The sequence below is a fragment of the Syngnathoides biaculeatus genome, chromosome 10 (genome assembly GCF_019802595.1).
Source record: "Syngnathoides biaculeatus isolate LvHL_M chromosome 10, ASM1980259v1, whole genome shotgun sequence".
NCBI classification, from domain to species: domain Eukaryota; kingdom Metazoa; phylum Chordata; class Actinopteri; order Syngnathiformes; family Syngnathidae; genus Syngnathoides; species Syngnathoides biaculeatus.
Window position 1 is genome coordinate 1343879 of NC_084649.1, and position 24561 is coordinate 1368439.

Sequence of the window (24561 nt, forward strand, 5' to 3'; positions counted from 1 at the left end):
GTCTCTATGTGTCTGCGATTGGCTGGCAACCAGTTCAAGGTGTACCCTGCCTCCTGCTCATTGACAGCTGGGATAACCTCCAGCACTCCTGTGACCCTTGTGAGGATAAGTGGCTCAGAAAATGGATGGATGGATGGATGGATGGATTCCCAGTGGGATATATTATGTTCATCTAGGCTAATACATTTGTAATTAATGTAAAGAAAATTATGCTTTAAACCAAACATTGAAATTATCAATAGTAAATGACTATTTCTGGAATCTTGGAAACTATAGAAGTAATACATTGAAGATTCTAGTGAGATCTGTAAATCTAGAGCTGTGTATAGAGTTTGGCATCAAAAAAAAGAAACATGCCGTCCAGCAGTGACTTCTATACAATCCAAGAATGAAACTTCCCCCACGCTGAATATTTCATCTTTTTTTTTCTTCCTCTGTATGTCTTTGTTACTGGGCTGAGGAATCAAAATTCTTTCAATTCTGTAGTGTTTGATCCTATAGACAGATAATTTGCCACAGATTATACTGTAGTTTGTGAACCTAGAGCAGGCCTGATATCCATGAGAGCATCGCGGCCCTACTCTTTAAGAAAGTCCACTGAAGCGGTTTATAGTTGAGCATCCTTGAGTGTATGAAAATGTATGAGCGATAGAAAACAATCAATCTTCAGCAAACTTCATTAAATCATTGAAGAGTTGATTTTTCTCTTGGCAAGATAAAATGAGCAATACTTCCACAACTTAATGATATGAGACAAAGGTTTTGAATAAGTCATGTGCTTTTGAGCTCAATTTACTTTTTGCTGCTGCTTTACAGTTTAAAAAAAATGTCCAAATGAAATAACTATGGGAAATCTACTTTCAAATTAAACATGATCAAATGAGTAAAGGCAATGTAGAGAATGGCTGGCTGGATAGACAATTAGCCTGATTTTGCAAAATAAACAAAATACAGCTATTCCTTACCCAAACATCGTATGACGCAACTATATGAGTGATTTTAGTTTAGTTGGGCCAATCCTGGTGTTGGAGGATTCTTTTTTACTCCGTGTGTTTGTTTAATTTCGGGTAGTGAGAATGCTGGTTATCCAAGTAAAGGCTGGAGACAATGAACAGTTTCTTTGATGCTTTTTACTTACAGAATATTCCGGGCACTTAGGAGTTACAGACAATGGCTGTAGAGAGCAGATCACAAGTGCGAAGGTACAAAGAAAGGGCACATCTTTTATCTTGTCAGAAGGGGGGACCATGGGCAGTATCACACTTGTGGCATGACATCGGGACTTTCCACTTAGACAAAGGGTTTCTGTCTCAACTGGTTCTAGCTGGCAATGGATTATTACAAAGTGTCCAGTATGCAGTTCAGCAAGGTTAGCCAGTGTGCAGAGATGTGGATATCACTTAAGGACACATATGGCTCCCGAGCAGGGACCCAATGAGGACATGAGGAAATTCTGCAGTTATGACTAAATATGGGCATAAGACATACTTCACAGGTTTGCCAGTTGGATTTGGAAACACCACATCACATCTTTTTTTAAACAAAGGAAACCCTATAGCCTGCAAGATGGCCCCTACCAGTGTGGCAGCCTTCACACGTTCTCCCTGGTATTGTTTTTGATTTGTGTGTTTTTCGGGCGTCTCGGGACTCAAGTACACAAGAGAGGACTTGCTAATCATCAGAGAGTCTTCTCCGGACTTTTTTTGGACAACACTCGCCAATTCGCTGAATCTTTTTCTGGAGTTACTCGTCGGCGCACTCTTCAAGGCTACGCAACGGCGACGAAGGCAGACAGGGGCTGGTTCACAATTTAAACTGCGCAAAAGGGGATATCGTCTAGTGCCCCCGTCGATTCATCTTGCGAACCTACACTCCCTAGCCAACAAAGTGGATGAACCTCTGCTTCTGATCAAGACCTGCAAAGACTTTAGACGTTCTGCTGCCCTGTGCTTCACGTAGACTTGGCTTTGTGGACACATCCTTGACGGTGCTATTACGCTACCAGGCTTTCATCTTTATCATGTGGACAGCATCTTGGAGCTAACACAGAAATCGCAAGGCGGTGAAATATGCTTTTATATCAATTAGAAATGGTGCACGGACATTACACAGTTCAGGACACACTGCAGCCCACTTTTAGAGTTGCTGTATTTGAACTGTAAGTCGTTTTATTCGCCACATGAGTTCACATCTTTCATCCTAGTCGGTGTTTACATTCCGCCTCAAGGTAGCATGAACGCAGCACTGCCAATGCTCGCTGAGCAGGTAAATAACATTGAGAAAAAGCACACAGATTCGTCGGTCATTATCCTAGGAGATTTTAACACAGCTGAACTTAACCATGAACTCCCTAAATATAAGCAGCACGCTAAATGCCCTTTGAAAATTCGGTACGCAGCCTAGATGAATACATGGATATTTTTACCGCATACGTCAGTTTCTGTGAGGAGGTGTGTGTACGAATGAAAACTTTTCGCACGTTCAATAGCAACAAGCCGTGGTTTTCAGCCAGACCTCGACAACTCCGCCAGGCTAAAGAGATTGCATATCATAGTGGGGACAGGTCCCTCTACAATCACACTCGAAACCAGCTGACTAAAGAAATTAACATTGCAAAGAGGGACTATGCAATAAAACTGGAAAAACATCTGGGAGCTAATGATGCCAAATCATTTTGGCACAGATTACAATGGCTCCCTAACTACAAGCGACGTTCTCCCCCGGTAGAAAACAAGAAGGGCTAGCCGACGACCTAAATAGCTTTTACTGCAGATCTGAAATAGACACTTCGACACTACACACCCACCAAGCCGCACCACAAGCCTCACCACCTTCCACTCCACTTTCGTCTCCACCGTTTAGCATCCATGAAGGGAACGTTAGACAGATCTACAAACAACAAAAGATCAACAAAGCACTGGGCCCAGACCTTGTGTCCCCATCCTGCCTCAAAGTCTGCGCAGACCAACTTCCTCCTGTCTTCACAAAGATCTCAAACAGGTCTCTACAACTGTGTGAAGTATCAACCTGCTTCAAACCCTCCACCATTATACTGGTCCCCAAAAAAGCAGCAGTCTCAGGACTTAATGACTACAGGCCTGTTGCCTTGACATCTGTGGAACTCCTCTCCTCCAAACATCTCCAGCTCAGCGTCTCACCTGCCATCCTCCCGGTGGATCTACGACTTCCTGACAGGTGTGACACAGCAAGTGAGGCTGGGGGACACCACCTCATCCACGAGCACCATCAGCACCGGGGCACCCCAAGGTTGTGTCCTCTCCCCTCTGCTCTTCTCGCTCTATACGAACGACTGCACCTCGCGGCATCTGACTTTCAAACTCCTGAAGTTCACAGGTGACACCACAGTCATCAGCCTCATTAAAGACATCGATGAGTCTGTGTATCGACAGGAAGTGGCGAGAGTGGAGCTTTGGTGTTGTCAACAGACTGTGGAGATGATTGTGGACTTCAGGAGGCGTCCTTCACCACATCTGCCCCTGACGCTGTCTAACTGCCTTGTGTCAACAGTCGAGACCTTCAAGTTCTTGGGAACTACAGTCTCAGAGGACCTGAAGTGAGAGACAAACATCAACTCCATGCTCAAAAAAGCCCATCAAAGGATGTACTTCTTGCAGCTTCGGAGGAAGCATGGCCTGTCACAAGAGTTGCTGAGAGACTTCTACACAACGGTCATCCAATCAGTACTGTGTATCTCCATCACGGTCTGGTTTGGGGCTGCCACAAAAAAGGACAAACTCATACTGCAATGGACAAGCAAAACCGTTGAATCGATTGTCGGCACCACGCTTCCCACTATCAAGGACTTGCATGCAACACGAACTAGGTCCAGAGGAGACAGGATCCTTTTCGACCCTCCACATGCTGGTCACTAGCTCTTCTACCTCCTTCCGTCAGGAAAGCGCTACAGATCAATGAAAGTTAAAAGTAGCAGGCATTTTAACTGTTTTTTCCCTGTAGCAATGAAGTCATTAATGGCCAAGTGTCATCCCTATAAACATTCTAAAGTAGATATGATGAAAAATACATATAACATTATTCACTTCAATGTCCATACGAAAAAATACATATGAACAGAGAGCACGTCATCCATGCGCAAAGTTGAGGAAGTGTCATTCGACATCCAAGTGGTCGCCATATTGGCTGCATCTCCTGTCCGTGACGTCACCCCGGACATTCACCATTGAAAACACACTGTGGCCCCTCCTGTGGGAGACGAACATGCCCGTTCTGACACGGAAGCTCTTTTCTAAGAGAACATCTCACAATCAAGTGAAGTTACCGGGGCAATATTACACTATTTTTTCGAGCCATAGTTAGATGATGTATGGATCACAGCCAAACCGCCTCCCCGTCCGATCCACTCCCGCGACACAAGCCAGCCGGCCTTGTCGGCTGCGGTGGCTCATTTTCCACGCCAAGGTGGCTTATCACAACGCTGAGCCGGGCCGCTTTATGGCGTTGTCATTGCACGTGGCTAAGTGCACCATTGCCGGCAGCGTTGTTCATAGCCACCGCCGTCCGCGCCGTTCTTCATAGCCGCTGCCGTCTGCGATGAACAACACTTCTGAGCCAGTCCGCTCTACGGCGTTGTCGTCGCACGCGGCTGAGTGCTCCATTCCTGGCAGCGTGGTTCATAGCCACTGTCCACGAGCCCGACGTGGCAGCCTTCACTGGCGAGCCAACACGAGCACATCGACACATTTAGCACCCCTGTCATACGTATGCGGATCTTTTGTTACGTTATGAGAGACAGATTACGTGCTCCGCCCCATGTCACGGACGAGACTCGGGGGTGGACCCAAATGCACGACTCAGGTGAGAGGTAAGCAGTGCGGAATAAGCCTTTATTCGTTCCAATGTCGGTTACCAGGGAGTCAGTCCAAACAAGCAGCAAGATCAGTAACGGCAGGCTTACGGGGTGGGTCGGGAGACAGGCGTTGGTCGGTACGCGGGAGGTAGACGTCAGGAGTACGGTAGTGCGGGAACGAGGCATGAGAGGCAACGATCTAGCAGAGTCTCTGTCGTCCCCCGGGTCCTATATGTACTGGGTCTAATCGGAGGTCATGAGGCGCAGGTGTGACCCTTCCGATTAAACGGCCACGCCCAGCCCTGGCTGGAATCCAGGATCATGACACCCCAAACTATTGTTTTTTTTTTTTTTTTTTTTTACTAGCTGTATACACACATACCTGTCATCTGGGACCCACGAAGCTCTCGTCATTTGCACCTTTGCAATCCATTTTCACGATGAACCGGGTCTCTTGGAAACTTATAAAGGGTAAATCCATCTTCTCGAGTGTTCGAGCAATATCCAGCCGGCATTTTGGCTAACACGAAGGAACAACGAGCTACCTTCCCGCAGGTAAAACTAAAACAAACGAGTCCGCTGAAGGGCGGTCCTGCCCCGTACGTAACTTCCTGCTTCTTCTCAAAAACAAATCCCTTGTGAGGATTTTCATGGCGGGAGTTACAAAAATACGTCAAAATCATGTTTTGTGGTGAAAAAATGGATGGGACAGACCAGCTGCTGTTTTTTCAGTAACAACATACTAAAAATCATCCATTTCATGACACTTGACCTTTAAATTCTTGATCAGCAAACCTGCTATTTTTCTATATTGTTCTATATATATGTTAAACAGCTTCCACTTGTATTGGACAACTGGATATACACATGTATCTGGTGAGTAAGTCGTTGAGATTTACACATAAGAGTTTGAAAGTGTAGAAAAGTCTGGATGCATACAAATACTTCATTGCTGAATCTGTTCTCAAACAAGAATAAATCCCACATAGTGATTGAGGCACTCAGACCTTTTTCAATACAAATACCAATATTTAAATAAATGACTCCTGGTTTTACACAAACTCGCATTCATTAACTATGATTGGGGAAAAAAAAAATGATGTCGGGTAGATGGCTTGTGAACACGGAAGCATGTTGCGGCCACGCGTTAATTTTCGGTAAACCTCTCCGTGACAGTCTTTTTTTTTTTTTTTTTTTTTAATATGCATTGTTCTCAAATGAGTCCAATGTGTGTTTGAAAAAGAACATAAACTGCTGGGATAGTCTTCAGCCCCCGTACACGTTAGCATGTTGCGGCCACACATTAACCTACGTAAACCTCTCTGTGACCAACGGTTTATTTTCTTTTTTTTAATACGCATTGGACTCATTTGAGAACAATGCATATTTAAAAAAACAAGTCTGTCGGGGAGAAATTTACCGAAGTTTAGCATGTGGCCGCAACACGCTTCTGTGTACGTTGGAGACGACTCCCTGTCGTTTTTTTTTTTTTTTTTTTAAACGCATTGTTATCAAATGAGCCACCTTGGCATTATAAATACTTCTTGGAAATTTGAGATTGAGAAGATTAATTCCTACCTGAAATGAAGTGATCGCTACACAGTCGTGTGTCTTTGGTTGGGCACCATCCATCACGTTTGATTGCCAAAATCCATCGATATTTTCTGGTCTTTTCAGCTGGTATTCCATAGAATGACCTCTAATATCTGCCTCTTCTGTTGTGACAACCAACAGCACAACAAGTCTCGGGCATTGTGAATATTCTGGTTTGGTTCAATGTCCCCCACACTGTCGAGCAGCTCTTTTTGACCGGCAATGACCGTGAAAATGGTAATGTCACGTGCACGAGCTCTATTAGGATAGATAATAGTTCCGATAAACAGAAATTTGTCTTGTTCTTGTTCTTGTTGCTACGTTGTACCTAGTTTTTTGTTATGAATGTCTTACCAGCGCAGCACCAACTGACGGAGAAAAATTCCGTGTATTTTTACACACTTGGCCATTAAAGCTGATTCTGATTCTGACTCAAATGTGTGATTGCCCAATACAGTATATGAATAACATTTTTTGAACTTAAAATTCCCATGCCATCAAAATCTGTTTTCTATTGTTTTATGTAAAACAGGTCAAAATGAGTTTGGGATATCAGTTGGGCCGATACCCAAATTGAAAGAGATCCAATTGGGAGGGGAGGGATGCCTTATGTGGTGCATGACTGCCCGCTCGAAGCACTTCATCAGGATGGGAGTGGGATGATGGCGTTGGCTTTGAAGTGTGTGGGGACAACACTCTAAGTAAGATATCTGTTATAGATATTTGCGAAGACATCTGTGAATTCAGTTTCACAGTCACAACACGACCAGGGATGTTATCTGGGCCTGGAGCTTTTCGTCTGCTGATCCTGTCGACAGATCTTTTCACGCTGCACTAGGTCAGCTGAGCCCCATGTTTAAACACCCTCAAACTTCAAAACTTCCATCTATCCATCCATTTTCTGAGCTGCTTACCCTCACAAGGTTTGTGGGAGTGCCGGAGCCCTTCCCAGCTTTTTTCGGGCAGGAGGCGGTGTACACTTTGCAGCCAATTGCAGGGCACATTGAGACAGACACCAATCACACTCACAATCACACCTAGGGTCAATTTAAAGTCTCCAATTAATGCATGTTTTTGGGATGTGAGAAGAAACTGAAGTGCCTGGGGAAAACTCACGCAGGCACAGGGAGAACATGCAAACTCCATACAGGTGGGGCCAAGATTTGAACCACGGTACTCAGAACTGTGAGGCCAACACTCTAAAGCTGCATCACCGTCTCGCCACTTCAACAGTTTGTTAAAAAAAGTACACTACTGTATTATGGAATGAAAACAAAGGTCAACAGAGGTTTTAGGCCAAAAATATTTGTTTATTTATTTATTTATTTACTTACTTACTTATTTGTTTATTTCCCCCATCCATGCCCCTTTCTCCTGCTGCGGCTCTCCTGGTGGTAACCCTTGTGCTTCGGGCCCTAGCCAACATCCTGAATGGCCCAGCCAAGATGCTTACGTCAAATGGACCACCAGACTAGCCCTTGATGGGTGTACCTTGACCCCTTGTCCATCCCCCCTTCCACCCACCCATCTAAATATTGGGATGATTTCTGTTGTGACTTTTGGGGATGTCTGAGACCTTATGTGGCAGTATTGTTATCGTCTGTGTTTTAGTTAAAATTATTATTTATTTTGTACCAATTTTTCCTTTGTCTCGTGTTGTTCATGGCTTGTTTGGTTATTGTCTCCACCTGTTCTTGTGGTCCTCAGCTCCCTCCAGACACTCATGTTTTGCCTAGGGGTTCTTCATTGTCTCATCAGTTTGTTTGTGCTACTACAGTATGAATACCATTATAATTTTATCGTACAGTATAGTAGTGCTTTGCGGTAACTCTCGAGCTCAGTCTCTATCGTATTGAGCGTGCTGTTGCATGCGTGTCATCGATTTAGATTGCAACCATTTACTAAAATCTCAAATTATGTCCACCTATTGCGTGCTCTTTCAGTATAACTGATTGTGAATGTTGTTGACAGGTGTAAAATTGGTGGAGACTCCTGTCTAGCAAAGTTTTTGGACTTTAGGTAGTGTTGAGGATTTTCTCTGTTGAAAATATGGGATTGCACCACAAGTGCAAAATAAAGTTTGAATTGATGAATTTGGAAGTGGTTCATGGAAGAGGGGAATATTGCTTTGGTAATTTTAAGGAAGTTAATGAAAGCCATGTTTTGTTTGATATGACTCACCTATTGGCCATTCCTGCTTATCTTAGTTTTATAACAGCGCACCTGAAAATATCATATCACCTGTCTTTGTCAGGCAGGTGACATGGCATGACTCCTTTTTGTGAATGGCTCCATGTCAGCCCTTAGTTTATTCAGAAAAGCCAAAATTGCATTGCTGAGTAGTTTTCATTTTTGGCATTTGAGAAATCTTTATTTGAGCGGGAGGATTTTCATTCTTCTAGTCGCCTTATTTTGCCTGCGCCTCCTGCCCCTTGCCACAACTACAGCCATTATTAGTACAGCAACAAGGGTTTGTGCCTGCCTTTCGGATATTTAAATATTTAAATAATTTGTCTCAGATTTCATCAATCACATTGCATGTGCTAAATTACTGTCTTTGCCAATACTGTACAGTACTCCCAGAATGTGTAAAATATAATCTTATTTTCCTTTCGGCTTGTCCCGTTAGGGGTCGCCACAGAGCTTGTCATCTTTTTCCATGTAAGCCTATCTTGTGCATCTTCCTCTCTAACACCCACAGTCTTCATGTCCTCCCTCACAACATCCATCAACCTTTTCTTTGGTCTTCCTCTTGCTCTCTTCCCTGGCAGCTCCATCCTCGTTCCACTTACGTACTAGATTTCTTCCTTTCTAGGTCAAGTCAGCCGTGCAGGCAATCCATCAAGGCCGACGGGAGCTTTTAGAAGAAGCCTGCCATTCCTTCACTCGAAAACGAAGAGTCCTCATCCCAGATGACCTCAAGCATGTTATCGTGGATGACCAGCATGGCTTGCTGTATTGCTATGTACCCAAAGTGGCCTGCACCAACTGGAAGAGAGTACTCATGGTCCTGACTGGTGCTACCGGATCAATCCGAGACCCGTTGGCGATACCAGCAAATGAGGCCCACGTTTCAGGAAACCTGCACACCTTATCTGAGTACTCCACCTCCCAAATCAACCAACGCTTACGCTCTTACTTGAAGTTTGTGTTTGTACGTGAGCCATTTGAGCGACTTGTGTCCGCATACCGCAACAAATTCACACGAAGCTACAACACAGCTTTCCATAAACGATATGGCACCAAGATAGTGCGCCAGCACAGACCCAACCCACAGCCAGCTGCTCTGGAGAAAGGCGACGATGTCTCTTTTGAGGAGTTCGTATATTACCTTGTGGACCCAGCCACCCAAATAGAGGAACCCTTCAATGAGCATTGGGAACGGGTGCACTCACTGTGCCACCCCTGCCTAATTCACTACGACGTGGTGGGTAAATACGAGACACTGGAGCAGGACTCCAACTACGTGTTACAGCTGGCTGGAGTGGGGGACCAGGTCCATTTCCCTGCCTCGTCCAAGAGCGCCAGGACTACAGGAGACATGGCAGCACAGCTCTTCCACAACATCAGCCCTTTCTATCAGAAGAAGCTGTATAACCTGTTTCGCATGGACTTCCTGTTATTTAACTACTCTGTGCCATCATACCTCAAGTTTTGATGACCCTAACCCTATTCTACATCCATAGATGGTGTATGAAGATAAACCAGAATGTTGATGAATGTATGGCAAAGGTGAACCACCGCATAATACACTACATAGTTCATGACGAGGTGAAACTTGTTAATAATCGATACTTTACTGTAAAAAGTGATCAAGTGAATACTATTCTTTGATTGAGTGAAAATTTTCACTTTAAATTTGAAATACTTTTGTTTTCCTGGTGGATTTGCACAACAAACGTGATGTCGTTGTTGGGGGCAAAGTTATAAAAGCACATTGCCAGCTTTTTCACATGTGCTTTTTGATGGTCAACCTCAATATGACCCTGTATAAAATAATTTCTGAATGTTGTGTGTTTCATTTCCTACTGTTGGACAAAAATGTTTTCATGTATTGTTATTTTGAATTGAACGTCATGAGACTGGCCAAAAATCTTTGGCACGATTTTAACATAAATGTCACTGAGCAATAAAATTTATTTGATTAAATATTTGAAGTATGAAAGTACACTAAAGCATTACAATCATAACAGACACCTATGTACTATTCTAGACATTCTACATGTACCTAGAAAGTATATAATACAGAAGTGGCAACGTGTCATACATACATTAAGATGCATGACATCAGCTTTGTGCTAACAATAGAAAGAAACCTGTGTACTCTACACTCTGCTCTCCAAAAGTGCAGCAACAGTTATGCCAGTTCCTTTATTTACGCAATCGTCTGAAAACACTTCAGCTAGACCTCAAAAACTGAACATGAGATTGACTGTTTAGTTTTTTTTGTTTGTTTTTTTTTTTTTTTTTACAGTTAATTGCGCCTGGATCTGATGCACAATTTAGGATATAGCACTTTGTGTATCCAAAAGGTCATGTCATATTTACTGTACCTTGAAAATTTTAGGTTAATCATCTATCATTTAATGGTGTTTTGAGATTTTCATGGACAATTACGACTTTTCATGGGCGCCGCCATTTTGGCAAGTCACATGACCTATGGACGTGGATGTGACATATTAAGTGTGGCAACAAAGGCTTGCATCCGTTGGGAAACAATTATGGCCAGCGCTGATTTCTCGGATTTATCCTCATCTGAATAAGAAATAGCAGTATCGGTTGATCGGGAAGATGGAGGAATGCTTCCATACAGACTTGAACTTGTGGCTGTAAATAATGTTGAATATTCGGATGGTTCTTCGGATGGGAATGACACAGAGTCTGAATACTCGGAGGCCGACGCGCGGGACATTAAGTGCGTAAACAAAGGCTCGAATACATTCCTACACAATCATGGACAGTGTTGATTTCTCGGATTTATCCTCATCTGATGAAGAAATAGCAGTATTAGTTGCTCGGGAAGACGGAGAAATACGTCCATACAGATTTGAACCTGTGGCTGTAATGATGAATCTTTGAATGGGAATAACGTGAGTCTGACTACGCAGAGGCTGACGCACAGGACACATCATTCATCCTATCGATTTTGGAATGTGTTCCAGCTAGCCAGTGGAGGACTGCACTGAGGAGAGCACTTGTGGCTATTAAGAATGGTAGAACCCATCAGTGAAAGGTAGCCCTTATATTGTGGGTAAGGTTGTTTTAGCCAACAGGGTGGCTGTGGTGCGTGATAATGAAATCATCTTTGGCTTGGTGGTAGTTAATACTGCCTCCACATGGTAGGTCAGCTGGTAAAGCCTTGGCCCAAAAGTTCTGAGGACCAGGGTTTGATTTTTGTGTAGTTTTTTTAGGGTTTTTTTGTGGAGTTTGTGTGTTTGTGTGTGTAGAATTGTGGCGTTTTTATGTTCTCCCCATGCCTGTGTAGGTTTTCTCCGGGCACTCCGGTTTCCAGTCCTTAAATGATTCTTTTTCTAATTGGGCAGAATATGCCACCGAACATTACGCGGATTATTTCTATCCAAATTATGGCAAAATTTCGTGATACAGTAAGGTATTTTACATTGTCCGATCGTGGTGGTATCGCATGTGAAGACACTACAAACTGGCAATGATTTGTTTGTTGCTCCACTTAATAGGTCAAATCCACGCACGTAGGTCATGTGACTCACCAAAATGGCAGTGCCCGTGAAAAATCGTAATTGCCGATAAAAAGCTTCTCAAAACACCATTAAATAATAGATGATTAACTTCAAACTTTCAAGGTGCAGTACATATGACATGACCTATTGGACATAATGTACAGTAGTTCAAAGAAGACTAGTACTAACACCAGGAAACAGGAGGAAACACCAGACAAGATTCCACAAACTCAGGAAAATTTGAAGACCAGGTTGGAATCTATTAAAAAGACATCTTACTGACTGATTAAACAAATTTTGACCTTTACCAACGTGATGCATAGGCTAAAGCAGAAAAAAAGGAATCTGCTCATGATCACAGACATTTCAACTGGGAACTATCTGCAAAACACAATGGAGCTAATGCCATGGCTTAGGGTTGCATTGCTTCCATTAGAATGGGTTCATCTGTTTTCCTTGATGTAACATGGCACATGAGCTAAATTAGGAGAAATATTTTATAAGCTTCTTTAAAGAAAGATGCAACGTCACTGATTGGTAGAACCTGTACCATGTAGCAGCAGACTGAAGAAAGTAATATTCAAAACAGAACAACAGAGAGGGGCAGTGGTGAGGTTTCCTGATGTCAGTTTGTCACAGGCTTAATCTTTCCAGTACTTTTGTTCAACTTGTAATGAATGTAATGAAAATACCTGTAACTAAAAGTAGAAATATTGATCTCATGTCTCATATTCTTTTGATGTTAAACTTTTTTTTTTTTAGTCGACAGAAGTAATGCAACATAGTAACACAGAGCAGATTCATGTCAATGGGCACATTCACCTCAAAACTTCATAGAAATCCAAGAACTCATCCCAATTATAGGACATGCATAATTTTAGGAAACACCAGAAAATCAAATCATTCAGTCATTGAAGCAACTGCTATGTAGTAGTGTACACTATAGTTACGCTACAACTATAAATTTTTTTTATTTACTACTGAAGCAATTAGGTGTAAAATACCAACATTGGAGTGCAGCATTGCGATAGGTTGCATCATCTAAATACTATTAGGCATCCAGTATTCATAGTAAAATGGCTTATTTTGTTACTGCTCCATTGCGTTCAATAAGCATTTTCAATGAACAAGTGTTTTTTTCAGATTTGGATTCGTATAAAGCTGAGATGATAACTCAGATGATCAAAACCTAAGCAACTCTATGAGATTGGCCTCCCAATTGACACGGAGCTAAAATGTTTCATTTTCTTGTCTATTCTGTCCATATATTGTACCTTGTTTTGAACGAGACTATTAACGCTACTGATGGGATATTTGTTTCTAGTTCGACGGTTTTATGCTTGCATCACAAATTATCAAACTTTAATCTACTCTTACATGGTATTATTATAGGGTATCTTACATGATTAAGATCAGCAAATACAAATCTTTAACACTTAGTCAGTAGTCATATTCAGACACTGTATTCAGAAACATTTACATTTCTTTACCAAGCCCTAAAGGATAACCAAAATGTTGTCTAAGGTAAATAAAGTGGCCAGCAGGAACTGCTTTGTGTGTTTACGTTCCCTTAAAAAAATAATAATAATAATAAAATATCACTTCCATTCCCCTGAGCTTGCATTTTTTCTCATATTTCACTTTTCCTCCAGAACAGTAAGCAGCAACATATGCTGCTTCAAGGATGGATTACTTCATGACACCTTCTCCGAAGTAGTTGAACACGACAAAAACTCCAAAGTCCTGCATAGGTGGACACGTCCCAGTACTTTGACGGTGTTGATCAAATGCCAACACTGATCCTCTGAATCAGCCTAAAGCTCAGGGCCAGAAATCCCGTTCCTAGCAGGTCACCAAGTGCTGTCAGGTAGGGGATGGAGAAATTGTCTGGGTCCAAGCCCCTTTGCCACAGCCACCTCACCATCAGGTTGGCTACGTGCAGAAGAATCGCCACCTGGTCCATCGCAGTGGCAGGATGAGAAAAATCTCTTAAGTGTGTTGGATGTTTGAGCAAATCAAAGGAAACAAAATTCATTTATATACTGTTGTGCATTTCATACATAAGGTAAAACAATGTGCTTTATGGTTAAAAGAATTTCAGGACACGGAAATAAAATGTTTAAAACAGACAATCGTCAGAGACAACTGTCAGATATGCAGGAAAAAAGCAATTGGTCTTAGCGACAGATCTGTCAGGTCTACGGAGTTGCGGCATCGAATATCAAACATCATCTTAAAAGGCATCAGTTGACAGGAAAGGGAAAAAGTTCATGTCTATGGAATTGCACCACTGGCATAGGAAACCAAACCAGGTCATCAGACAAAATGTTCTTCAGACAGTGGTTCCCAAAGTTTTTTTGCAGCGCCCCCGTTTTTAGAGATGACATTTTGAATGACCCCCCGCCCACACACACACACTACCCCGCTTCAAAATTTTCACGTTACATTTGGAGTCATATGTTGTGAAAGCAGATAAACAAGTCCAGAGCTGTTCATATGTCACAGATTGCCTGAAGCCTTTCGTCTCTGGATATTTCATCTGATGTTGTGTTGTTTGATGCGTGACTGTGTCTAATTCAATAGACAGATGTTTTTTCCATTTATAGTCCAATTCCGCAAATATGACAACCTTTTTCCTGACACCCAATGAGTTTTGAGTTAATGTCTAATACCTGACACTGTAATTCCATAAACTAGTGAGATGTATTGCTAAGATCATCTGTCAAATATTTCCCCTTCTCTTTTTATTCATGTGGGCTTTGACGTTTAAGGCCTTGGCTGTATTTTTTTTTTTTTTCAGTTTAGCTATTTGTCAAACTTTACAACTAAGATTTTCTACACTTTTGTGTTAGCAATTATGGACTGTATGGATTTGAACAGCTGACAAGCAGCCCAACCTTTTAAAAATGTTTTTCCAAAATATTTTGGATATTTTATATCCATCCATCATTTTTCCAAGCCACTTATCCTCACAAAGGTCGTGGGAGTGCTGCAGCCTATCCAAGCTATCATCGAGCAGGAGGCAGGTTAAACCCTGAACTGGTTGCCCGCCAACCACAGGGCACAAAGAGACAGTTAACAGTCACACTCACAATCACGTCTTGGAGCAATTTAGAATACCAAATTAATGCATGTGTTTTGGGATGTGGGAGGAAACCGGAGTACCCAGAGAAAACCCACGCAGACAGTGGTGGAACATGCAAACTCCACACAGGCGGGACCGGGATTTGAACCCCAGTCCTCAGAACTGTGAGGCCAATGCTCTAATCAGATGCATCACTGTGCCATCCATACTTTATATATTTTGTTCAAATATTTTTTTCTTAGGGCAGCACGATGGATCAGCTGGTAAAGCATTAGCCTCACAGTTCTGAGCTCCCAGGTTCAATCACGGACCCACCTGTGTGGAGTTAGCATGTTCTCCCCGTGCCTGCGTGGGTTTCCTTCAGGTACTCCGGTTTCCTTCCACATCCCAAAAACATGCAACATTAATTGAACACTCTAAATTGGCCCAGGGTGTGATTGTGAGTGCGACTGTTGTCTGTCTCCATGTCCACTGCGATTGGCTGCCAACCAGTTCAGGGGGTACCCTGCCTCCTGCCCGTTGACAGCTGGGATTGGCTCCAACACTCCCGGGACCCTTGTGAGGGTAAGTGGGTAAAAAATAGATGGATGGATATTTTTTCTTATTCAATGTGTGCCGTGCAACTGACTGGCAACCAATTCAGGGTGTAGTCCGCCTTTTGCCCAATGTTAGCTGGGATAGGCTCCAGCACTCCTGCGAGCCCTGTGAGGATAAGCGGCTTGAAAAATGGGCAGGGACAATCAGTGTCATCAGATTGTGTCAGGCTGATCAAGAAGTCACATTATAGTATGGAAAAAATTGTGAACAGGTTTCAGTAACTCTAGCTAAAAGCATCAGAAAAGCTAATTGGTTCCCCATGCGGAATTATATTAAATAAGCAAATGTGATTTTACCTGAAGCAGTGCAGAAGACAGGTAACAAATGATGAAGACAGCAGTCATGGCTGTGTGCCCTGCCTGGAGAAGATGGATCATGTATAGGAAAACAAGTTGACCTGGGACGACAAGGATGATCAGGACCCTTGCTGATTTGGAATTTGGGTCTGAAGAGATTCAGAAGGAAAATTAAGTAAGTATATTTGATGATTCTGTTTTGGTATATAATACAGTACGATAATACAGACCCCCCCCCACCCCAGGTTATCAAATTTTTTTTTTAGATTTTTTTTTTTTAACTGACCGGAAGAGCAGAAAGTAGCATAGGGTCCAGGACACTCTGTGATAATTTTGAATGGGAGCGCTCCAGGAAGGCTCCAGTAGTGAAAGTAGGTAGACATCCTGCTGGCCTGAATGGCTACCAGATTTCCTCCAACACCTGCATCGAGAAGGAAAAGTACTGATATCAGTTTTAGCCATCTAGTGCATTGTTGAGGTGCAGCAAAGTCCTGACAAGATGGTTGCAACCGCAACAATCTAACATTTAACTGGCACTAATTGGCTCATCTATCAGGAATCAGAATACTGTATTGTGTTCTGGGACAAATTAAGCACTGAACCTATAAAAGAAGATAGTCATATTAATTAGGTGGGGGAGAAATGCCAAGTCATTGGAGATGGAACAATTTTAGGCGACTGACAGAGTATGTGGCAAAGGCAAGACAAAGTTTGTCACGCTCGTGAGAAAAGATTACCTGTACTCAGTTCATTGCGTGAGTGAATGTAAACAAACCTACTGCGGTACAACTCAAGGCATGAAAGGAGTCAGCCTTAGTACATTTAGTTGCATATCAGTGAACAAAGAACTGCATTATTTTCCTCTCAAAAGCCTATTCGCAGTCCTGTTTTTGTTGTTTTATAGTTTGAGGGCTCACAAAAGCAAGAAAGGTTATTACTCTGCTTAACATGATACATTTCATTTTTTCTTTTTTTGAAAAAAAAAACAACTTTATTCTATCTAATTTTCTCCTCTTTTTGCTTTTTTAAAATAATTTAAAATAATAATTTTTGGTGAAACCAATCCAGAATGGAAAAAGCTAGAGTTTCTGTACGTCACACTGTACGTATACTGTTTTTCGACAAGCTTCTCTGATGCACGTTAGTCATTTCATCATTGTAATATTTACATTTTCTGGGTCAAATAATTTTTTATTCAATCTAAAGGACATCCTGCTAGTAGTGGTAGTAGTAGTACTAGTAGTTGTAGTAGCCTGTGATTGGCTGGCAACCAGTTCAGGGTTTACCCTGCCTCCTCCCAGACAACAGCTGGGATAGGCTCCAGCTGTCCCACAACCCTCATGAGGATAAGCAGCTCAAAAAATGGATGAATGGATGGATGGATGGATGGATGGATGGATGGATGGGTGGATAGTAGCAGTAGTAGTATCATTAAATAGTAAATTCATTTAATTGAATGTCATCTCAAAATAACTTAAAGTTAAGGACTTTATAAGGAAACACCCATTTTTATTCATTTTCACGCCTACAGGGGATACAGAATCTTCAATGTACCTAAGATTCAGGGTCTAGGAAAGTGGGAGGAAGCTAGCGTCATGCTCCTGGCTTCCTGCCCAGGCTGGGCGTGGACAGCCAATTAATCGGCGCACACCTGCACCTTGTCCCGGCTGATTACACCCAGTACATATAGGACCCAGAAGACGACTAGTCCTCCGCCAGATCGTTGCCTTTAATGCCTCGTTCCCGCACTCACGTTTGCCTGACTTCTGCCTTCTGTGTACCGACCCACGCGTGTCCCCTGACCACCCTTGTAGTAAGCCTGCCGTTACTATTACCTCTGCTTGTTTGGACTGTCTGCCTGATCCCTGACCTTGGACCGAATAAAGGTTTCCTCTGTACTGCGTGCTTGTCTCTTGAGTCGTGCATTTGGGTTCGCCCTCGAGCCCCGTTCGTGACAGAACGATCTGGCCACAACATGGACCCAGCCAACTCAGAAGCTATCCGTCGCTCACTGCAAGTCCAGGGCAGACGCCTGTTGAGCAGGAGGCTGCTCTCCAGGTAACCAATCAGTGGCTCCATGAGATCTGCGCCCGGCTGGAGCCGTGGCTAGCCTCCCAGGCTAGCGCAGCTGCCACGCCAACAGTGGCCACTCCGCCTGTACTACCGGTTTCGCCCGCACCGCCCGCCACGGAGCTCCCCCGTGCCTGTGTGACCCCGCTCTACCGACCGGAGCGATTCTCGGGCGACTCAGGGAACGTCAAGCCTTTCCTCGCCCAGTGCGATCTCAATTTTGAACTGCAGGCGTCTGCCTTTCCTACGGACCGCTCCAGGATCGCCTTCGTTATTTCCCACATGACGGGAAGGGCGGAGGCATGGGCCACGGCAGAATGAAGTCGCAACGCAGAGACTTGTCGTTCCTGGACGTCATTCGTCTGCGCACTCACCCAAGTGTTCCAGTATGCGGCTTCTCTCATGACGCTTCGCCAGGGTCGTCGTTGCGTCTCGGAATACGCCATCGAGTTCCGGATCCCCGCCGCCGGGTGTCGAAGGAATGAGGACACCCTGCACGACGGCCTTTTCCAGGGACTCTCTCCGCAAATCCGTGGTCTCCTCATCGCCATGGATCTCCCGCCTTTGCTGGACGCGCTCATCGCGTTGGCCCTCAACGTCAACCAGCGACTGGTAATGCAGGGGCAAGTAGATGCGATGAACGAGGGGGAGAGAGAGGTGTCCAGTCCGACCGCTGCCCACCCGTCCACGCTGCCCTCCACAGCTGAACCCATGCAGCTGGAGGGTCTCGACGGTCCAGCGGAGGAGCGTCTGCGCCACCGACGCTAACATAATTAATCCCGTGTGGTCTGCGACCTTCCCCACGCAGCGGCTTTGTAATGCCTACGCTGCCAAAGGCAAGTTCCTATGCCGGGTAACACACTGCACACAAACCCTGCGTATGGTCTTTCCGGACCCTCACACAGAGCGCATTAGCTTTCACATTTTTAACTCACCAGCAGTGACATAATCTTGGGGAGCCCATGGCTCAAAGAACAAAATCCGCACATTGATTGAGTCACGGGTCAGATAAAGGCGTGGGGTGAGGATTTCCACAAGCAGTGCTTCACCACCCAAGTGGACGGAAAGATTCAAATCCTGTAACTGAGTACCGCTTCGGAACTAACCGCGGTGCCCTCCTGCTACCACGATTTGAAGGAGGTTTTCTCTGAATCTAAGGCAAAATCTCTCCCGCCGCATCGGCCATACGACTGCGCGATTGAACTCCTTCGATGCACCTCACCTCCCAGAGGGAAACTGTTTTCATTCACCCGACCAGAGCACCAGGCCATGAGGGACTACATCGAGGAGTCGCTGGCAGCCGGACTCATTCGCCCCTCGTCCTCACCAGCCGGTGCAGGGTTTTTCTTCATCAAAAGAAGGACACCACACTACGACCCTGCATCGACTACTGAGGACTGAACAACATCACAGTCAAGAACAGGTATCCCCTGCCTCTGATCGTTATGGCATTCCAACTCCTTCAGGGAGCCCGGATCTTCACCAAGCTGGACTTGCGCAGCGCTTACCATCTGGTGCGGATCCGGGAAGGAGACGAATGGAAGACGGCATTCAACACTCCCATGGGACATTACGAGTATCTTGTGATGCCTTTTGGACTGACAAATGGCCCGGCCGTCTTTCAAAACTTCATTAATGACGTACTTCAGGACTTTCTGAAGAAGAACATATTTGTGTATCTCGACGACATCCTAATCTTTTCATCAGACCTGACTTCCCACATCCGACAGGTCAGAGAAGTGCTCCGGCGTCTGTTGCAGCACCAGCTGTTCGTAAAAATGGAAAAAGTTCCACCGAGCGTCCGTGTCCTTCCTGGGCTTCATCCAGGCAGAGGGAGAGATATGTATGGATCCCGGGAAGGTTGACGCAGTGCTTCGGTGTCCTACCCCTGCCAGCAGGAAGGACGTGCAGAGGCTCATAGGCTTCACAAATTTCTACAGGAAGTTCATACGGAACTTCAGCTCCGTGGCCGCCCCTCTGCACGCTCTCACCTCCCCACACAACGTCTTCTAGTGGTCCAGGACATGCCAGGAGGCCTTCGACAAGCTTAAGGCAAGTTTCACCGCTGTGCCCATCCTCATTGTTCCGGACCCAGATCACCAGTTCGCGGTGGAGGTAGACGCATCAGACTCGGGAATCGGAGCCATCTTGTCCCAGAGGAGTCCCAAGGATGGAAGGATCCAACCGTGTGCATTCCTGTCAAGGAAGCTGACCCCGGCAGAGAGGAACTACGACGTAAGAGATCGCGAGCTGCTGGCGGTCAAGACGGCAATGGAAGAGTGGCTGAACGCCCGCCAAGCCAGGTGGGCCCTATTCTTCACCCGCTTCCACTTTACTCTGTCTTTCCGCCTAGGCTCCAAGAACGGCAAGCCGGACGCCCTCTCAAGGATCCACGAGGGGGAGCGCACGGAATCAGTGGCTGCTCCTATCCTGCCAGAGGCGTGGTTCGTGTCCGGCTTCACCTGGGCGGTCGAGTCGCGGATGAAGGAGGCCCTGGGAGAGACGCCTCCACTCGTGGATTGTCCGTCTGATCGCCTTTTAGTCATTCCATCACTGCGGAGAGACGTCATCGACTGGGTCCATACCAACAAAACGGTCTGCCACCCGGGTATGGCAAAAATGCGTTCAGTGGTCGAACAAAGACTTCCCGCTTACGACCTATTGGAGAGTTGCGACCTCTGTCCATCCCCTTTCGCCCATGGTCACACATCGCACTGGACTTCCTCACCGGCCTACCGCCCTCCCAAGGGAACACAGTGGTGCTGTCTGTAGTGGACCGGTTCTCTAAGATGGTCCACTTCGTGCCGCTTCCGAAGATCCCGTCGGCCAAGCTCAGCTGGTGTTAGACGAGGTCGTCCGCTACCACGGGATTCCACGGGATATCGTTTCAGACAGAGGTCTGCAATTCAGCGCCCGCTTCTGGAAGGAATTCTGCACCCTCATCGGCGCTTCGGCTAGTCTGACATCGGGCCATCACCCAGAGTCTAACGGCCAGATGGAGAGGGTAAATCATGAGTTGGAAACCGGACTTCGATGCTTGGCATCCAGGGACCAGAGTACATGGAGCCAGCACCTCAAATGGGTAGAGTACGCCCATAATTCTCTACCCTCCGCTTCAACAGGTATGGCTCCACTCCACGTCGTGCATGGCTATCCTCCCTCTCTGTTTCCTACACTGGCCACAGACTCCGCGGTGCCGTCGGCTCTGGCGGTGGTACAATGCTGCAAATGGACCTGGGAGGCAGCTCGGAGGACGCTGCTGCACATGGGCAGCGTGTACAAGTCCGCAGTGGACCGCAAGAGGAGGGTCGCACCAGAACTCAGGGTGGGACAGCGAGTGTGGCTCTCCACCAAAGATCTCCCGCTGCAGACGGAATCCCGCAAACTTGCTCCCAGGTTCGTTGGTACGTTCCCGATTACTTATTATTGTCCTTAGAGGGAGTGCTGGAGAGCGCTATCTCTGGAGACTCCATCATTCTGCTGGGGGATTTCAATGCCCACGTGGGCAATGACAGTAAAAACCTGGAAGGGCATGGTTCAGAAGAACAGCCCCACCGATCAGAACCCAAGTGGTGTTCTGTAACTGGACTTCTGTGCTCATCACGGATTGTCCATAACAAACACCATGTTCAGGCATAAGGGTGTCTACGTGTGCACCTGAGGTCGCAGTTTGATGATCGACTTTGTGGTCATTTTATCGGACTTGTGTCTGTATGTCTTGGACACTTGGATGACGAGAGGGGCAGAACTCTCAACTGATCACCACCTGGTGGTGAGTGGGCACCGATGGTGGGGGAAGAAGCCAGTCCGCCATGACAGGCCAAAACGTATTGTGAGAGTCTGCTGAACGGCTGGCAGATTCCCTTGTCAGAAGTCATTTCAATTCCTACCTCCAAAAGATGTTTGCTAATGTTCCGGGGCAGTCAGGAGACATTGAGTCTGACTGGTTACCCTGTGCACCCTGAACTGGTTGCCAGCCAATTGCAGGGCACACAGAGACAGACAACAGTCGCACTCACAATCACACCTTTGGAGGCCTCATTTAATATTTTTTGGAATGTGGGAGGAAATCGGAATGATCAGAGAAAACGCATGCAGGCACGGGGAGAACATGCAAACTCCACACAGGGGGATTTGAACCCCAGCCCACAGAACTGGGAGGCCAACATTCTAACCAGTTGCCCTACCATGCTGCAAATTATCATTATTATTATTATGTTATTATTATTATTATTATTGCTTACGGCCATGCTACCCTGAGAATACCCGATCTCGTCAGATCTCGGAAGCTAAGGTGGTTTGGCCCTGGTTTGTACTTGGATGGGAGACCGTCTGGGAATCCCAGGTGCTGTAAGCTTCTCTCCCCAGCTAAATGCAGAGGGGTTGCGTCAGGAGGGGCATCCGGCAAAAAACTGTGGCAAATAAATATGAGCGTTCATCTGAGATGTTACGCTGTGGCGACCCTCAACAGGACAAGCTGAAAGAGATTTACCTTATTATTGCTGCTTATAATTGCTGTTCCTGCTGTGCTTTAAAAAACAATTAGAAGTTACTCACGTCACTCATTACTTGTGTAGTTTTATCATTGAATACTTTCTAACTCTTACTCTTAGCTTTACCCAAGATGCCACCTACCCATGTGGTCTTTAGTATTGTCTACGTTTTTGTCTGTTTCAGTTATCTCTGGACTCAAGTACTCAAGGGCAGACTTGAAGAAGATAAGAGTGTCTTCCCCTGTCTTTTTTTCAACAACTCTCGCTAAGTCATGGAGTTTTTTTTTGCCCGAGTTACTCACCGGAGCAGTGAGTTTACAGGAGAGGACACAGATTGGCGCTCCCATCGACTCTCCTCTCAAATCTATGCTCCCTTCCCAGCAAAATAAGATGAGCTTCATCTCTTGATAAGGACCAGCGAAGACTTTGGACATTCTGCTGTCCTGTGCTTCACCAAGATGTGGCTGTGTGAACGCATTCCCGATGGAGCTATAGCCCTACCCAGGTTACATATTCACCGGGCGGCTCGTATCGCAGAGCTGTTGGGGAAAACAAAAGGTGGTGGGATATGCTTCTTATCAATGAAAACTAGTGCACAGACGTAATGCAACTCAGCAGACATTGCAGCCTGCTTTAAGAGTTCTTCTGCTAGAAGCCATTGTACTCGCGTGAATTTGCCTCTTTCATCCTTTTCGGTGTCTATATTCTCCATTGATACTTTCACTCCACACAGTCACGACACTGACTTCTCTGTTGATAATCCACAAGCAGGATGTGAGATGCATCTTCAAACAACAAAAGATTAACCAAGGGGCGGGCCGGGACTTTATGTCCCCATCCTGCCACAAAGTCTTTGCAGACCGACTTTCTCCGGTCTTCGAAGAAATCTTGAGTAGCACTTTGGGACAACTTTGGGAAGTGCCATCCTGCTTCAAATGCGCCACCATCATCACCATCACGCTCCACCACAAGAACCCTACAGAACCCCAGAATCTCTGAATGACTATAAGCCTGTCGCCTTGACATTAGTGGTCATGAAGTCCTTTGAATGCCTTGTGTTGGAGCACCTCAAGAGCATCACACGTCCCTGGCTGGACCCACCCCAGTTTGCTTACCAAGCAAACAGGTCTGCAGATAATCCAGTCAGCATGGGTCTCCACTTCATCCTTGAACACCTGGACAGCGTGGGAACCTATGCGAGTATCCTGTTTATGGACTTCAGATATGTGTTCAACACCGTCATGCCCGGACTCCTGTTCTCCAAGAGTGTCCAGCTCAGCATCTCACCTGCCTTCTACCAGTGGATCAACTTGTGTCAACCGTTGAGACCTTCAAATTCCTGGGAATTAGAGTCTCACAGGACCTGACTTGGGATACAAACATCAACACCATCCTCAAAAAAACTGCTGAACAGATTGTTGGCACCACCCTACCATCCTTGAGGACTTGCATGGCATCCGAACTCGGATAACATACAAGTCAACTGCAAAATCCTGCCAATTTTCTACCTTGACTTTGTTGTCACATTCTGCTGGACCATTCATTTATATATATTATAGATTATTTGTGCACTCATTGTGGTAATGTGACCTCTTTGAACCATCTGCACATCTGTTTTTGACAAATACTAAGCAAAGCTAATTTATTTGTACTGCGCATTTCATACACAAGGTAGCCTCTCATACCTGAGTTGCAATGGACTCAGGAATATCTGCAACATTTGCACAATCAACATAGCCCCAGACTATTGCGCAACTAGACTTGCAACTGCATACACTCACACAAGTCTTGACACCCTTTGCACTGGACTATTGCTCTATCAGATGCTCTAACTGCTCTAAATTCCATAATACTCTGCATCCTTTGCACAACTATGAGTTAATAAAAGGTGTCGGCGGCA

General features: G+C 45.2%; 2 protein-coding genes and 1 pseudogene across 13 annotated transcripts in view; 2 read left to right on the forward strand and 1 right to left on the reverse strand.

Moving 5' to 3' along the window:
* LOC133507129 (carbohydrate sulfotransferase 11-like) overlaps positions 1-10089 on the forward strand; it is a 45590-nt gene extending 35501 nt beyond the window's left edge. The window contains exon 3 of the mRNA XM_061831865.1: positions 9237-10089. Coding sequence (XP_061687849.1) covers positions 9237-10079 — 843 coding nt within the window. The 3' untranslated portion in view covers positions 10080-10089. The remainder of the gene's footprint in view (positions 1-9236) is intronic.
* A 451-nt stretch (positions 10090-10540) lies between these two features.
* LOC133507128 (solute carrier family 41 member 1-like) overlaps positions 10541-24561 on the reverse strand; it is a 31250-nt gene continuing 17229 nt past the window's right edge. For 8 of the 12 annotated variants that reach the window (XM_061831858.1, XM_061831854.1, XM_061831855.1 and 5 more), the window contains 3 exons: positions 16385-16519; positions 16099-16247; positions 10541-14074 (listed from right to left, as the gene is read on the reverse strand). In XM_061831858.1, coding sequence (XP_061687842.1) covers positions 13904-14074; positions 16099-16247; positions 16385-16519 — 455 coding nt within the window. In that variant the 3' untranslated portion in view covers positions 10541-13903. The remainder of the gene's footprint in view (positions 14075-16098; positions 16248-16384; positions 16520-24561) is intronic. The other 4 variants (XM_061831863.1, XM_061831864.1, XM_061831862.1 and 1 more) reach the window with 2 other exon arrangements.
* LOC133508212 (5S ribosomal RNA) lies at positions 22407-22525 on the forward strand (annotated as a pseudogene).